Source organism: Atta cephalotes, assembly GCF_000143395.1.
Source record: "Atta cephalotes unplaced genomic scaffold scaffold00003, whole genome shotgun sequence".
Lineage (NCBI taxonomy): Eukaryota > Metazoa > Arthropoda > Insecta > Hymenoptera > Formicidae > Atta > Atta cephalotes.
The window spans coordinates 4,927,841-4,942,969 of NW_012130067.1; the positions used below are offsets into that span (position 1 = coordinate 4,927,841).

Here is a 15,129-nt window from a genome sequence, read left to right on the forward strand (position 1 = left end):
GAGAGAGAGTAGTAGAGAGAGAGAGAGAAGAGANAGAGAGAGAGAGAGAGAATCGTAGAAGGATGACGTTTAGTCGCACGAAGATGAATATAAACCGAAGATCCGAAGATTATCAAACACACCCAGAAAGATTGAGCTGATGAACATTATGACGAATTATTCCTATCTATCGTTGTTATGCAAAATAACTCGAACTAATCAATTAGTATCGTCTGTAATCTCGCATTATTCAACGTAATGTATGATGGAAGCAAAGATTGCAGACAGAGAATGACGACAGAGAATTCTGTAATATCGATATTTCTTCTTTATAAAATATATTTTCCTTGAATATCTCCCTTTTTATTATGCCCTCCAGTCATCTTTTTGAAGCAAGAAAGAGTTACTAACAAGCCAAAGTTATCAGGGTCACAACAACAATTACAAGCTAAAGCACTACAAAGAAAAAGAAATATTGGAAAGAGAAGCGATCCACTTTGAAGAGAATCTATCTGTTTTTTATTTGAAATTTGCTACAAACATTCTCGAACATATATGCATAGTACGAGATGATTGAAGCAACGACTGATTACGAAGGCCTTTTAGAGCATCGCTTCATCGCGATGTCTTTTGATTACTGTTTCGTATAAAGCTGTCCATTGATAAAACTGACAGCTTTGAACTAAAAGGATATGTTTCTACTCATAAATTAAGTGTGTCGTTCGCTTTAATAATTTCGCATAAATATTAGATAATTATCACAGTTGAGCTGAGATCTAATTGATCAAAAGCTTTCCTTAAGAAAGATATCTATTGATCTCAGAATATCTTCTATAAAGAGCAGCACAAATCTTCTTTTTTCTCTCCCTTTAATCGACGATAGAATATACAGAAAATCCTAAAATGCAGTTCTAAATTCCATGAGCATATCTAAGATTTTAATCAAAGAGCAAACATTTTTTCACACAAAAAACTTGTTAAAATACTTATATTAAAACTAGTTTTCGAGAATCTTCAATAAACTTTTTTGCGAATAATGCATGGATCACAAATTGGGCATTTAATTTTTCGTAAGAATAATTTTCATAATTTAATTATTTTTTCTTGCTAAAATTTAGAAGAACAAACATCCTCTCCCTTGTCTCCTCTGCCCATCCCTTGAGTATGCCCATGTTAAATCCCCTTCACGCTTCGACTGATCTTGGCGATTTCGCTCCTCGTAAAATTTAAAAGCGATTGTGCGAATGCAGCTCTGAGTCGTTAGCTCCAATTGATTTTATTACCAATAAAATCAATGTTTAGGTTCACTGGAAAGAGTTTTGCGGCGGCAAAAAGGGGGTGCGAGGGACAAAGCTGTCGATCACGGGGGCAACGCGACACATGGATTATTCGCTTTCCTGTCAGTAGACATTGCACAATTGAAATCTACGTCGGTGATCACACGCGGGCACAATCGTTTGCGGCGGAAAGGGTTGGATTCGACGAAGGTAAACCGAGAGAGTTTCGAACGTGTTCCGAAACCTACCCGCCGATTTCGTGCATTTGCCAATCGTGCGTATCTCAACCCCTTTATGGACTCTTCGAATTAATCATGTCGCGAGTTTACTTTTGCTTCAAATTCAATCTTACGTTCCGCTGCTCACTGCGGCTCATCGAGTTAACGAGAAATCTCGTATTCGTTTTCAAATCGTGCCATGCAATTTTGATTACAATCAAGACTCGCGATACCATTTGATATACTTGATTCTATCTTTACAGAAATTTTACTCGAGATTTACTCGCTTCGAAAATTGGAATTAAATTAAAAAATTATAGCAGGTGATATTTCGCAATAAACCCGATCTACAATTGCATAAATGTAGTTGTAAATAGTTGTAAAATGTTAAAGATAAATGATTGTAAAATTATAAAGCGAAGTTTTAACCTACTATTCCTGGTTGTAAAGCGTGTAAAAGATGATTCCTTTGTCAACTTTATCTTGCGACTGCGTAAAACGTAAGAGTGAATCAATCAGAGTGCTGTCACGTATCTATATCGTTATCATCCTTTTCATCTCAATGTATGAAAAGGAATGCGAAGTATTCTTTTCATCTTTTATTGAGTTCATTTTATGATATATTATTTGACGAGTTTATTATATTATGAATATATTATATTACGAATATGAAACATAGAAAAAGTGTTGTGAGTAATGTTCAATTGAAGATGAAAGTTCGTTGAATCTTTACTCGATTATAGATCAATATGTTGGACAATATGTTACTGCTACTCTCATAATCTTATGTCTACATTTACGGAATTGTAGATCGGGGTTTATGCTTATAAATCAATTTTGAATATATATATAATACGACTTCTCACCGTTAAAATTCTCTCATTGTGCTAATCTCGGGGGTCACAAGATCTCACCGGAAATTTCAGTAGTTTATATGGTAAGATAGGCGATCTTGAACATCTACGAACGTTTCTTGCATGATGCGAAAGCATCTGACACAGAGATTAAGCCAAGCGCGCGCGAAATTGTCTCGCAACGATATGCAAATCGTGGCATAAATGCTAATTGTAATTGCCCATGAAATGAATTCAAGGGCTCCCTCCTGGCGAAGGGTTCGGCTTCGTAGCTTAGCACCGACCTTTGCCCTTCAAGTCTGCCGAGTATGTCGAGTGACAAAACTGCGTGTGTTGTTTTTAAAATTTTGCATCGATATAAAACCGGATAAGTAACAATGTTATTCATTCCTTTCATAATGAACAAAGAAAATTTTTACAAACATTCTTTTACATTCTTTTTTCAGCATATAATTTTATCAAAAACTTGGAAATATTATTCACATACGAATCTCGTTAATCACTTTTTATTCACCCTACATTCAGCATGAACTGAAAGGTTCAATTGCTCAAAGAGAAAGCTAAAACAGTCAATCGGGGGATTCGGATTTACGGTAAACGAAACGAAATGATATGATTAGGACGTTAATTCGTGTCCCGGTACATATTGCTAACGAGAATAGAAGCGCAGTGAGTCAGTTTCGGATAAAATCTAATAATCTTTTTAACAGAGGTTTCAAATGATTTTTTCTGACAAAAATCGTGTAGTAAAACTGAAGGCTTTGACGTCAATTCAACCATGTCAATATTGCACGGCGCGTCCCTCGATACCGCTATATGCGATAAACTTTCCATCTTGCCATAGCGATATGCGAATTTAGCTCGCAAAATTGTTCGGAGAATAAGCTCTTGTCTCCAGATCTAAGCACGTACTTATCGTCGGACGAACCGAAATTATGCTGATGACAGTTTGTAAATGATCTAGTTTACGACGCGAGAAAGTGAGGAATATGGCATATCCGAAAATAAGATGGAAAGAGAAACGGCGATGGAAAGAGAAAGAGACGGGGAGACAGAACAAAGAATAGATGTCAACGGAGGCATAAGGACTGAAGGATCTTATTAACTATTCATTTTCATAGAGATCAGATTTTCAAGTTGTTTACGTGAAGTATGGAAACTGGTGGAGATTGAATGTATGCTTAATTGTTATTATATGAGCGCATATTGTATTTAGTTGGATAATGAAATTAATCCCCTTCAGGAGCTCATATATGTGCGAGTATGAAATTGGCAATCCTAGCTACTCAAAATCAGAGCCTGATTTTGCCTGAGAGTATAATCAGGCTATTTTGATCTTCTGGGGATACAAAGGAGGAGACCATATATATTACGTTTATTTATATCACATATATAAATTGCATTAGTCTAATTATTTTAAAAAATATGGAAAATTTATTATAATATTACAATTTTTATTATAATATTACAAAATATCATTAAAGCTTACGTATGCAGATTATTCAAACAAATAGAAGAAAAAAGATTGCGTCAAGCAGTGTTACAATGAAAAGTCTGCGGCTTTAACTTAGTATTCTGCACACGAATATAAATTTCCGCTAACAAATATATGTGCGGCAGCTTTTGAACAGCGTTTGATGAACACCAGGCCCGCCTTCTCCCACTCGGACGACGGACGCAAACCGACGGTCGGATTGACATTTGCATACGATGGACCCGCACAGGCGTTAACTGCTCGGGGATGTGGAATGAGCTACAAGTCACCTGGTACCAGTAATTGAAATGAGGGTAACTTTGAAGAGGGGTCGCACGAACAAACGAGGAGCCTAAAAGTTCTTTTAGTGACACATCGTACATTCGCGTGATATTAAACGTAATTAAAATTATGGTAGGTTTCTTTAAAACAAATTTAATTAATATCAATTGGAAGAAGGCAGAATACATGAATTTTCCAGAATTGCCATTACTGGATTAAATAATTATGGAACACTCAGTGTAGTAATTTATTCCATATTTTCTTCATAACGTGATTAAATATTTTTAAACATTTAAAAAATAATCTCATTTGACGAAAGAAATTTTTGCTTTTAGTTTGCCATAAGTCATTAGCAGTACAATGTGCCGTATTTGATTTGTCTCACAACAAAGTGCGTACTTCAGAGAAAGACGAGAAAAATCTGTCGAGAGGGCTGACTGTGAAACACGGTTTATAAGTAGAATGGCGCTGGAAAATGCGGTAGCGAGCAGGCACACAATTTGAAATACCCCTTGAAACTTTACGGACTATGAAAGCGGAATGAAAACGGGCAGGCAATACTACGGGTGGTTCGGCGGTGCAGGGATGAGAAGTTTAATTAAATATCACACGACATATTATGGTAGACGGGGCACCGCGCATGGTGTCGATGGCAAGTAACGTCGGGGACAGCCCGCGAGACCGAAAAGTTTGTACCAACAAGCGTAAACCAAGCTTGTAGTAACGAACAACGGGAACACTACGTCGCTACCACCGGAAGTTAACGGAGGGCGGCGAACCGTCCAGACATTTCAGCATCATCGGTACCCTTTTATAAAGCGGCCAGTCTGAAAATTCCATTCGGTTCACCCTCGCGCGCACGCACTTCCCTTATATTCACCCCCCATCGTCGCGACTGCTGATTCAATTCTCACGAAAGGAACGGCATTCCTCGAATGGCAAGGACGACAATTTACTTTTAATCTTATAATGCCCCCGTCGAAAGCCTTGCTGTGGAGATTTTGTCGTGAGACGATGAAAGAACCGTTATGGAACAAATATTCCATAAATGTAGATGCTTTGGTTGATACAGGACTAACTTGGGACAGCATGTACTTTTGTTAACTTCAATCTTAGTATCCATCCATGAGTTTCTAAAGAAAGTTTCAATTTTAAATTTTTTTTAATGACTCATGGATGGATATCACGATTAAATTTAACAAAAGTACATGCTGTTTCAAGTTACCTGCACTATCCTAAGTCACCTATATTTGTGATAAGTATATCAATAACAAAGAAAACTAAGACGAGATGAGAAAATATTGATAGAGATTTAGTTTCAACAAAAACAGATGATTAATGCAATCTCCTTGTCTCAATAAACTGATATTCTCGTTTCTCAAGATTCCTGAATTTCATCTCGAGAATATCGATTATCTCGTTTCATTTATTTATATAACTAGGCAACAAATTATATAATTATAACTATCATAAAAACTGAAAATCTATAGTGCATGTAAACTATAGATTTTCTGTATTGGCAATAAATTTTAAAACACAGCCAAAGTTGTCGAGACGAGAAAAATATGACACATAAAATATGACACATAAAAATGACACATAATAATCTCGGAAATGTTTCTTTGAAATGTATCACTAACCTATCGTAAGAGAACAAAATAGCACATGTAATACATTTAGTAATATTATCGTGTCTAGGAAAATACACGGGGAAAGGTCGTATATCTCTCCTGTCCTGACCGAAGGAAGCAAATCTTTGCACAGGCCTCATGTTGATCCTTGCCACATTCACAATGACTTGCGAATTAAAAGCCCATGAATATGGTAAGGATGTAAATTCCGCCAGTGTTTACTCGGGATCAGTGTTACACGGCAATCTGCATACTCGAGTGTCGGGTACGCTCGATGAGGGTTGCGAATCAGGTTCGTATCGTACATACGGGACAATCGTGCAGAGTTAATCACAACCCACAGCATTCCTTCGTGAAGATCCAACACGGCAAGAATTTAATCCGCAGCTCTTGCTAGCGTCTCAAAGTTTCCGCGCTGCTCAAGACCGTGTGAAGATACGAGAGTTTCTAATCCCCATCAGTTTTGCAATCGAATCGGCGAGTATCATCCACTGCGAAAAAGAGACGATCCCCTATTTCGACCAACCCTGTCGATTAATCCGTTAGCCACTCGCGACCAACCTGTGCGTACCGTTCAATTATCGAGGGGTTCTTCTCCCTCTCTTATCCAACGCTAACTGAGTTGTTACCTCGATAATTCGTACGTCGTAGTATCGGCCGTAACCCGGCGGCTCGCCACATTAATTTGCGGCCTAGCATGAGAATTTCCGCTTAACTGCGTTATCCCGGAACTTATCGCACACCGTCAGTGATCAATCAATGTAGATTCCGAACATTTCATCAATATTCAACGCCACGGAAATACGTCTCATGCTTCGAATACCGCAATTAATTTATCGTTATTATTTTATTACTATATATGTTTAGTATTATATTTAAATATATTGTAATATAATTAAAAATAATCTGAGATATTAATATAATAATAGTATAATTAAAAATATTTTAGTGTATCATATTTAATTATATCGATATTGTTAATAATAAAATAAAAAAGTGCAATTTTAATATTTAAATTTTTTCTTTATATTCAATGGAGAGCTACAGATTTCTTGTTAGATTTCTTGTTAAATACTCCTAACATCTATTTTGTATCTCAAAACAGAGGAATGCTATTTATATGTCCGTCCAATATGCAACAACTATTATAGTATATTTAGTTAGAATTAAATCCTTCATTTCATTCATAATGTCGATTTAAAGAAAAGACCCACCTGTGTATGGTCGACAATAATTGCGATTTTCTCTGCTATAAATCGTCGGCAAGGACGACTCCGTTCCTGGTTCCACATACGCTTTGCTCTTGCTGTCTCTAGGGTCGCTGTATTGTTCCACAATCTCGATTTCCGCCTGCAAACAAAACACAAATTGTTTCCTTCCATTTTCACTCGAGAGAGATTCCGTATGTACATCTTCGCATCTGAAACAGCGATCGATCTGGCATCTCCATTAGAGAATACAGTTCTCTTCCTTAATATATGGCTTGTAATGACATAGGATAGACGGTATATCAAACGAGAAAATTACTGTAACAATATTAATTTGGCAAGGTGCATTTTTCTCGACGTTCTCGCGGGACAGTAATACTCAACTTTGTCCCAGGAGAGAATATCTTTGAGAAGGATTATCGTCAGAGATAGCTACGCTTGAATTTACACGGCAACTTGATGCCATTTTCTGGTCCTGAATGCAGCCAATTGCGGTAATACGTTGGCCAGGACTCGAGGGGACACGCTTCCAGCCATCCCCTAAATGATGATCGTTATTTCGAGAGAAAACAACTGTGGCAACAATTCATTTCCGCTAGCACGTGTGTCTCGGTGAATTAAACGTAGCGCTCAAATAATCAGCCAGCTGACGATGAACATTAATATCCTGCTAGTACACGTATAAAGATTGAGCTTGAAGGTGGAATATTTTTTAGTACGACTATAATATAAAGCGAATTGCTTGTCATGTTTGTCTTAACAATTTCAACCCAAAGGAACGAACGGAAGAAATAAATTTCTCTCGACTGAATTCAATCGACGAACGAGGCAGAGTTTCTCGTATTTCCTGCGGAAATCACTCGGTTTCACTGCGATTATACGATCGGTGCTTTACCGATATTAATGATAATAATGATAATAAAAATAACGATAATATATCTTTTCCGGAGAGTAAATGACGAAAAGTTCAGATCTTCAGCACTGGATAAAAAAGAATCCATCAATGAAAGCTTTCTTCTTTTCTCTCTCTCTCTCTCTCTCTCTCTCTCTCTCTCTCTCTCTTTCTCTCGATTTTAACATTATATTATTTAACATTATATCGATTAGGGAAGCGTAGTAAAAGAAGAAATAATATGGTGCATAAGAAAGCCCAGCAAGGCGAGACGAGCAGACATTCCAGCAATGTAAGACGAAAGTAAGAATGAGAAGGTGATGGAGGGAAGACAAGTAGCCTTAAATGGAAAGAGCCCAAAATTGGAATTCTCCTGCCAAAGTTGAGCGCTATGCCTCCAGGGGCTGTTTCGAAGACGAAGTCGATTGCTTCCAACCATCTTACCTACCAGCTCGTTCCCTCTACCATCGCACGAGCCCTTCTCCGTGAAACGTATAAATTTGTGGATGTTTATACGGAAATTACGGGAACGATTCCGCAAGCTCTATGGAGGTCGTTCGGTTATCGCAAATCCGATGACGAACGGGCTGACTCGACTTTCCGCGAAGCGCGAACGCGTTCGCCAAATCCTATCGATGGTTGCGAAAACGATTACGCAGGGTTATAGGCATGCAACACCGACAAGAAATCGAATTGCCATTCGACAAGTGAAAACGCGCGGATTTAGCGGTGCCTCGTTAAGCGGGTAAAGTAAATCTGTAAAGCTGTCATGGTGTTGGCGGTGGAAGAGCTATGGCAAATAATAAACACATACAGTGTCCCAAGTTGCTCGAATTTCCCTCCGTGTGTAAACTGTTTGACCACTTTGAGGATTGCATCGAATGTAATGGCACTGAATGCAATGCAAATAATATGCATCACACCCTATCATATTCAGTTGTTAATACTGTCCGATTTATCGAGGGTTTTAATCCGATTACTTGGTCAGTGCGTTATAATTTGGCGTAATTATTGGCTGATCTAATCGTGTGATTTTATTGTATTTATGAGTCTACATGGCGAAACGAAATTTTCACCATTGTCTGCATTCGCTTTTGTGATCACAGAATTTCTAAACGTCACTTGCCTTTGTTTAATATTTGATAAACAAAAGAGATAAAATAATGCTTCAAATGCTCTAACCGCAAAAAGCAAACGCAGCCAATTGTATTTTGTTAATTTCTTCAAATCTAATTTTGGAATGTTAAACAAATTTTTAATTTATTCAACGGCTTTGAAATTTAATAAATAATTTATACTAAAAAGATTTTTTTTTCAAAATTTTGACTATCATTCCAAAATATGTTACACATGTAATGTCAGATGATATCGATAGAATTAAATAATTTATATGGATATCTTCAAATATGATGCATATTATATTTTAAAAAATTAATAATGCATTTTAAAGAAAGATTATTGGCAAAACAAAAAAAAACTTTGGACATAAAATAAATTAATAATTTAGTTCTTTCTAATTATGTATATTAATTATAGTTCCACTAAATTTAATTATTATAAATACAAAAAAAATAAAATCTGTTTCCAAAAACAACTTATCAAAAAGTTTTAGAGATATAAATATTAATATCGTAGCGTTGTAAAGAGCTATATTAATGGCGACTAGTGATATAGTTCATAACATAAATAACGCCTTACACAGAATGGCACTCTCGAGGAAACGTTACATCAGTGACGTCGATCGCTCTTAATTTTGTGAAACGAGTCAGTATTTCTACAGTATCCGCAATAATACAAGACATCATTAACAATATGCAGATAATGGCATCAGGTGAAGCGGAGATAACAAGAAAAATGAGCGATGCAAGATAAGACTCACGTAAAAGCGCTTTTTAGCGGCAAGAGTATCAATCACTCTCGCTCTCGGACGAGGGATATCGCACAAAGAGCTTGACATCGAGCATTTTCCTCACGAAGCCAATTTTTTCGGAATTCTTGCAGAAAGACATGTCCCTCTAAATTAGTCAGGAATTAATTATGTTCACTTTTCAATGTAATTTTCCTCGCCGTGAGTTAATCGCTTTCGTGAATTCGACCTGGTACAAATGGCGAAGAGTCCCCCTGAGCATTTTGTTAATATACGCTCTGCGTTTATCGAAAAATAAATTGATCGTCTCTCAAATTGATTGAAACATAATCAAGAAAATTGCAAATCAAAGTTTGTGAACCAACGAACAAAATGTCAAAATCATGTATAACTACAACTCTCGAAAGATACGTTTACTAAAGTTTTACACCCCCAAGCTCTTTGTTATAGTGATAAATGCGAGCAACACCAGTGCTCGATCTCACGCATAAAATAAAGCGCTAAAGTATTAAGTAGGGCTTACGAGCACGACTCATAACGATTCACCCTCTCGAGTCAAGTGGCACCCGCTTTCCGTCTTTGTCATACTCCCCCTTGCGACGCTCGCGGGGGTTGTCGGTGACAACGAAGCGAAGGAAACTTTTGTTCGGCACACTCAGGTGTCGTCCCTTTTTTGCGAGATTTCTTTCTCTTTCTTTTATAAACTCCCTTGCGACGGTCGCGCGGCGCGGTCCTCGTTTCCGTTTATTTGTATAGTAATCAGACGCCGAGCTGACGGTAACGAATTAAATTTTTTCGAATTAACATATCAAATATGGTTATGAATAAAAAAAGTAATAATGCACGTGATATAATGTATAAAATAAACATAAGATCAAATGCAAGAACAGAAATTTTAAAAATATATTTTATATATTTGTAAAAACTATAGATATTTATATAAAAACTTTAATTTAAAAGAAACTATAAGTTTCTTTGCTAGTCGCTGAAAAAATTATTAAATAACTATTCATAATTATTAATTCGCAGATGTGTGTGAATCTGATAATTATAAAATTAAATAATCTAGAAGATTAATTGCACAAATTGCAGAATATGTTCACTTTCATGTGTTATAATGCTCTATTTCTTGGTGAGAAAACCGCAAAGCATGATATTTCAAGCATTATATATTTTCGTGAACCGCGAGAAAGCGAAGCTGTACTGCCAAAGCGTTTAGGCGAAGAGCTTGAGGCAACTCCAGACACCAAAAACTGAGTGGTGGAACAATTATAAGCAACGCCGGAAGTCACCGGTCTCTCCACCCAGCCAACGATGCTTCTCGTTCCTTTCGTTGTTACCATCTCTCACACTCTCCAACACGCTTCATCCAATGCCCTTTGCGCTACACTGTGCCCGGCGGGTATTTTGTCACCACTGTAATTATATTTCTCCCTTCGACTGATTCCCCAGCCGTCAGCGTTATGAAAATATCAATACTATCGTTAGCCGACGAAACGGGTCACACAGTTGTAGGAAATGACGTCATGCGCACATTATGTGCAGAGGACGAGACAGTCGAGGATCGTGTGAGTATAGATGTTTACTTTGAAATCTTATGCTCACTCTAATGCAACATAAACACTTTATTTTCGCAACATTCATGAATTTTTTTCATTAATTAGATTCAATCAAGGCATTTATTTTTATAATATTTTCTTAATAAAGACAAAACTTGCAAGATATTATTGACAACGTATACTTCATATGCAAATTATGCAAAACTTATTCAAAGGATTTTGTTTTCTTGTGGAAATATTGTAACTCCCTGACCTTTTTTGATTCACTGCACGTCGCGGGAGGAAAAAATATCGATAAACTTTTTGGACTGGGAACGTGCCACAATGGGGACGCGTGAACGTGTAACGGTGTAAGCGTGTTTGCTTAACGCAAAATTCATTGAACTGTGAATACAGATAAAAGCACGACTGTGGTGTGGAATAAAGTTTTATCATAACCGCAATAATGTCGCACTGCGTAAAAGCATTATTCTAAAGTTATATGTTGCCGCCATGTCTAATCTCTTAATTAAATTTTTCATGCAAAGTGCTGAATATATATACTATTGTTTCATAACTGAACCACATAATATATCACGAGTAATAGTAAGATTTAGGAATAAATCTGTTAAATTTACAAAGTAAAATAAATCACCTATTTATTACAAGTATTATAATTGTTCTATATTTAAAAAATAAGCTATAAATATAATTTAATTTAAAATCTTTATAACAGTGTTGAATTACTTACATTCTCTACAGTAGGACTAGGTAGCGTCCATTGCACTGTGGACGTTGCAGCTGCAGCGCTCGCAGGACGTCTCTTGTTCACAAAGTCGACAGGTAGACTGTAATCGTCGCACAACGATACCTGCAAGCACAAACGGGAGAAAATGATATACATCGTGCTCGCTATTACCATTTCCCATTAACTACTCCACCCAATGAAAATTTTCTCTCGAACTTTCATCGCTCTTCGTGTCCCTACTCTTAATAGAGTTTCAAAGTTGTAAGGAATGACTTTCATCAAATGACGCGAACTCCGATAACTGAAAAACTTCGCCCATGCTCTTTAAATCTGCATCACAAACTCACGCAGGGCTGATTTTTAATCTTTTATTAGATGCATAAAGAATATTATCTTCACGTAATTAATAGTATAGTATATAACGCAATAATAATGTATATACATATTATTATAGTGTTCATTAACAATTCAACATTATAATGTTGAATTGTTATATTCTTGTAACACTCAGTCTTCCGAAGAATAAAACCAATTAACTTTTATTTGAATCCTTGGAATGACTAAAGCAAGCCAGTCATTGTTCTTGCTAGTTACCTTCGACACTATTAAAGCACGCACTTTCTCCGTGTAGGAAGAGAAAATACGCGAAATGTTGCTGAAAAAGTGAAGAATAACCGGCATGAAAATCCGAAGAAGTATCCGATGTCGAACAGCAGAGGATTTCTACCACTCGACAAATCGCAGGGTAAAAGTACCCTAAATCTCCTCCGCGTCCTAAAATCCCCGTCGATGCTGACTGGACCAGCTCATCAGCAATATTTACTGTCTGACGAGAGAATCGATCTATCGATGCGTAAATGCCTTGTTCCATCCGATGTGCGCGAGAACCGAAAGCGCGACCACAGTCTACGTCTATGCATTGCATATAAATCGAGACAATCGCTGATCCCCGGGGGCGGCTTATCGCGTCGGAGACCCCAGAAGGGGTGGCGGAGTCCACGGGGATGCTTGGCTTGCGGAGGGAGTTTTGCGCGAGAACTCTGCATGCAAATGATCTGCGTTTATTGTGAAAAGAGAGCGCCGTATGAATATGTGAAATGGAAACAAAAAAGATATAGAGAAAAAGAGAGAGATGAACGGTCGAAGGACAACGAAGGAAATGGAATGAGGAACAACCGATTCGCGGAAAAGTGGAAATGGCTACGGAGATATCGAGAAATGACGCAACTAGCATTTAGTGGCGGAGAAAACTGCGTAGGAAATCGATTCGCAGAGAGATATGCCGAAGTATGCAAGTTAAAACAATTGATAAGTTTATACATTTTCTTTTATATATTTTTTTAATCTGATTATACAAAAATTATACAGATTATACGCGTAATTTCTCTGAGAATTCTTTGTATTATATTAAACTGCTTAACTTAATCCTTTAAAAGTTTTATTAAGGAAATAGCACACTGATGTATACAATACAATTCGATTATATAACCGATTAACTGATTATATAACCGATATAACTTTCATAAGAATGAATATATTGTAAAATTTTTTTTCAATTGAATCAAACATTAAGTTGAATATTAAAGAATATAATTAATGAACATGACAGTATCAAGCAATTATATGTATCTTTATTAATAAAAAAATTATAAATAATGAAAAAAGTATTGAAAAAAACTAAGTATGCCATATTGAAAAGACGTTTAAAGCGTAAATAGACCTCACACTAATTATATAGAAAATTGGATTCCGATAAAATAAGTTAATATTTCACATATAATACAGCTTATGTAATAAGCAAAAGATAGACAAGGCTCAATAACGGGTAATTTTTTAATTATGGTGTATCAAAGATGCTCAATGAACATAAGTTTTTTTCAAATCTTTGATACATAATAGCTTAAAAATTACCTTTAATGAAGTCTTGTATTTATATAACTTATTTATCACATTATAAGTTACATTATATGTGAAAACTAATTTATTTCACCGGGACTTAATTTTTCATATAATTAATGCAAAGCCTTTTAGCATTAGTTGTAGTTAACAGTAGTGCTGGAGCGCGTTTGGTCAGACAATAACGCCATTAGGCAAGTAGGCAACTCGAAGCGATGGTATTCATAGAAGAGCTTATCATTCATTTACTGTTGTTAAGTCATGTAATTGTCGCTAAGCAGTGTAGTTTTACGTACTTTATCGGCTTCAGGGTAAGCACCTACCCTTAACTGAACCGCGATCGTTAGCACCGTTGAGGAAGCCAAGTGCGAACTAGGCCGGCTCGAGGGTGAGGAAATCTGAGAGCACTGTCAATGAGAATCCATGTAACTGAGATTCATGTTTCACGTTGTTTTAGACGTTATCCGTTCATCGATAATATTGCTGTATGCATCTCTATATTGTCATACATTTAATTTTGATATATTAGTGAGCAGTATGAATGTTGATTCCACAGTGAAAAGAGCTTTTTAAATCCATATATAATTTTTATTCCATCTAGACTAATAAATTATTCATGAAATATTAAAATATGATGCGTGACTCGTACGCACCTAGCCGATGCGACTATAAATCACAACGCGCGTAATCCTTAAAGTTTGCCGAAATAGATATTTTCGCGGTGATCCCAGGGTGTCTCCCAAAATGATTTGTTTTCCCGTAAATCTTCGACGCCGCGTGAATTCTCCAAGCGCTTGCTATTGAGTGAGGTCAAAAGCTCTCTCCGTGAACCGACATTTATAAAGTGCCTATTTGCGTTCTGTTTATCATGCTTCTGAAGAAATGTTGCACAGTATCGTTATACGAGAGTAAATGCAAGTTCGCGTTCTCCCACAGCGATATTTCGCGTGGCCGAGATTAAGCCGGAATATTTAGCAAATGTTTCGCATAAATCAAAGCAGCGCAATATGTTCCGAGTTCGAAGCTATGTAAATTCATGGTAATACCGCTGGCCACCCTGCAGAGAGTTTCGATTCGCGAAGTACCGAGAGGGGGTAAAGAGCATGTAGGGGGAACAAAACTCGTGAGTTGGAGCGTAGAAAGGAGCAGGGAAAGTCCAAAAGGAGGGATAGAGAGAAAGATAGAAAGTGAAAGATGAGGAGAGAAAGGAAGAGAGAGAAAGAGAGAGAGAGAGAGAGAGAGAGAGAGAGAGAGAGAGAGAGCGA

The 15,129-nt window shown here is 36.9% G+C and overlaps 1 protein-coding gene across 1 annotated transcript in view; it reads right to left on the minus strand.

The window, feature by feature from the left end:
* Positions 1-15,129, minus strand: part of LOC105625758 — a 38,705-nt gene that overhangs the window by 20,552 nt on the left and 3,024 nt on the right. Inside the window, exons 2-3 of the mRNA XM_012207078.1 lie at positions 11,972-12,091; positions 6,930-7,065 (exon numbers count right to left, since the gene is read on the minus strand). Coding sequence (XP_012062468.1) covers positions 6,930-7,065; positions 11,972-12,091 — 256 coding nt within the window. The remainder of the gene's footprint in view (positions 1-6,929; positions 7,066-11,971; positions 12,092-15,129) is intronic.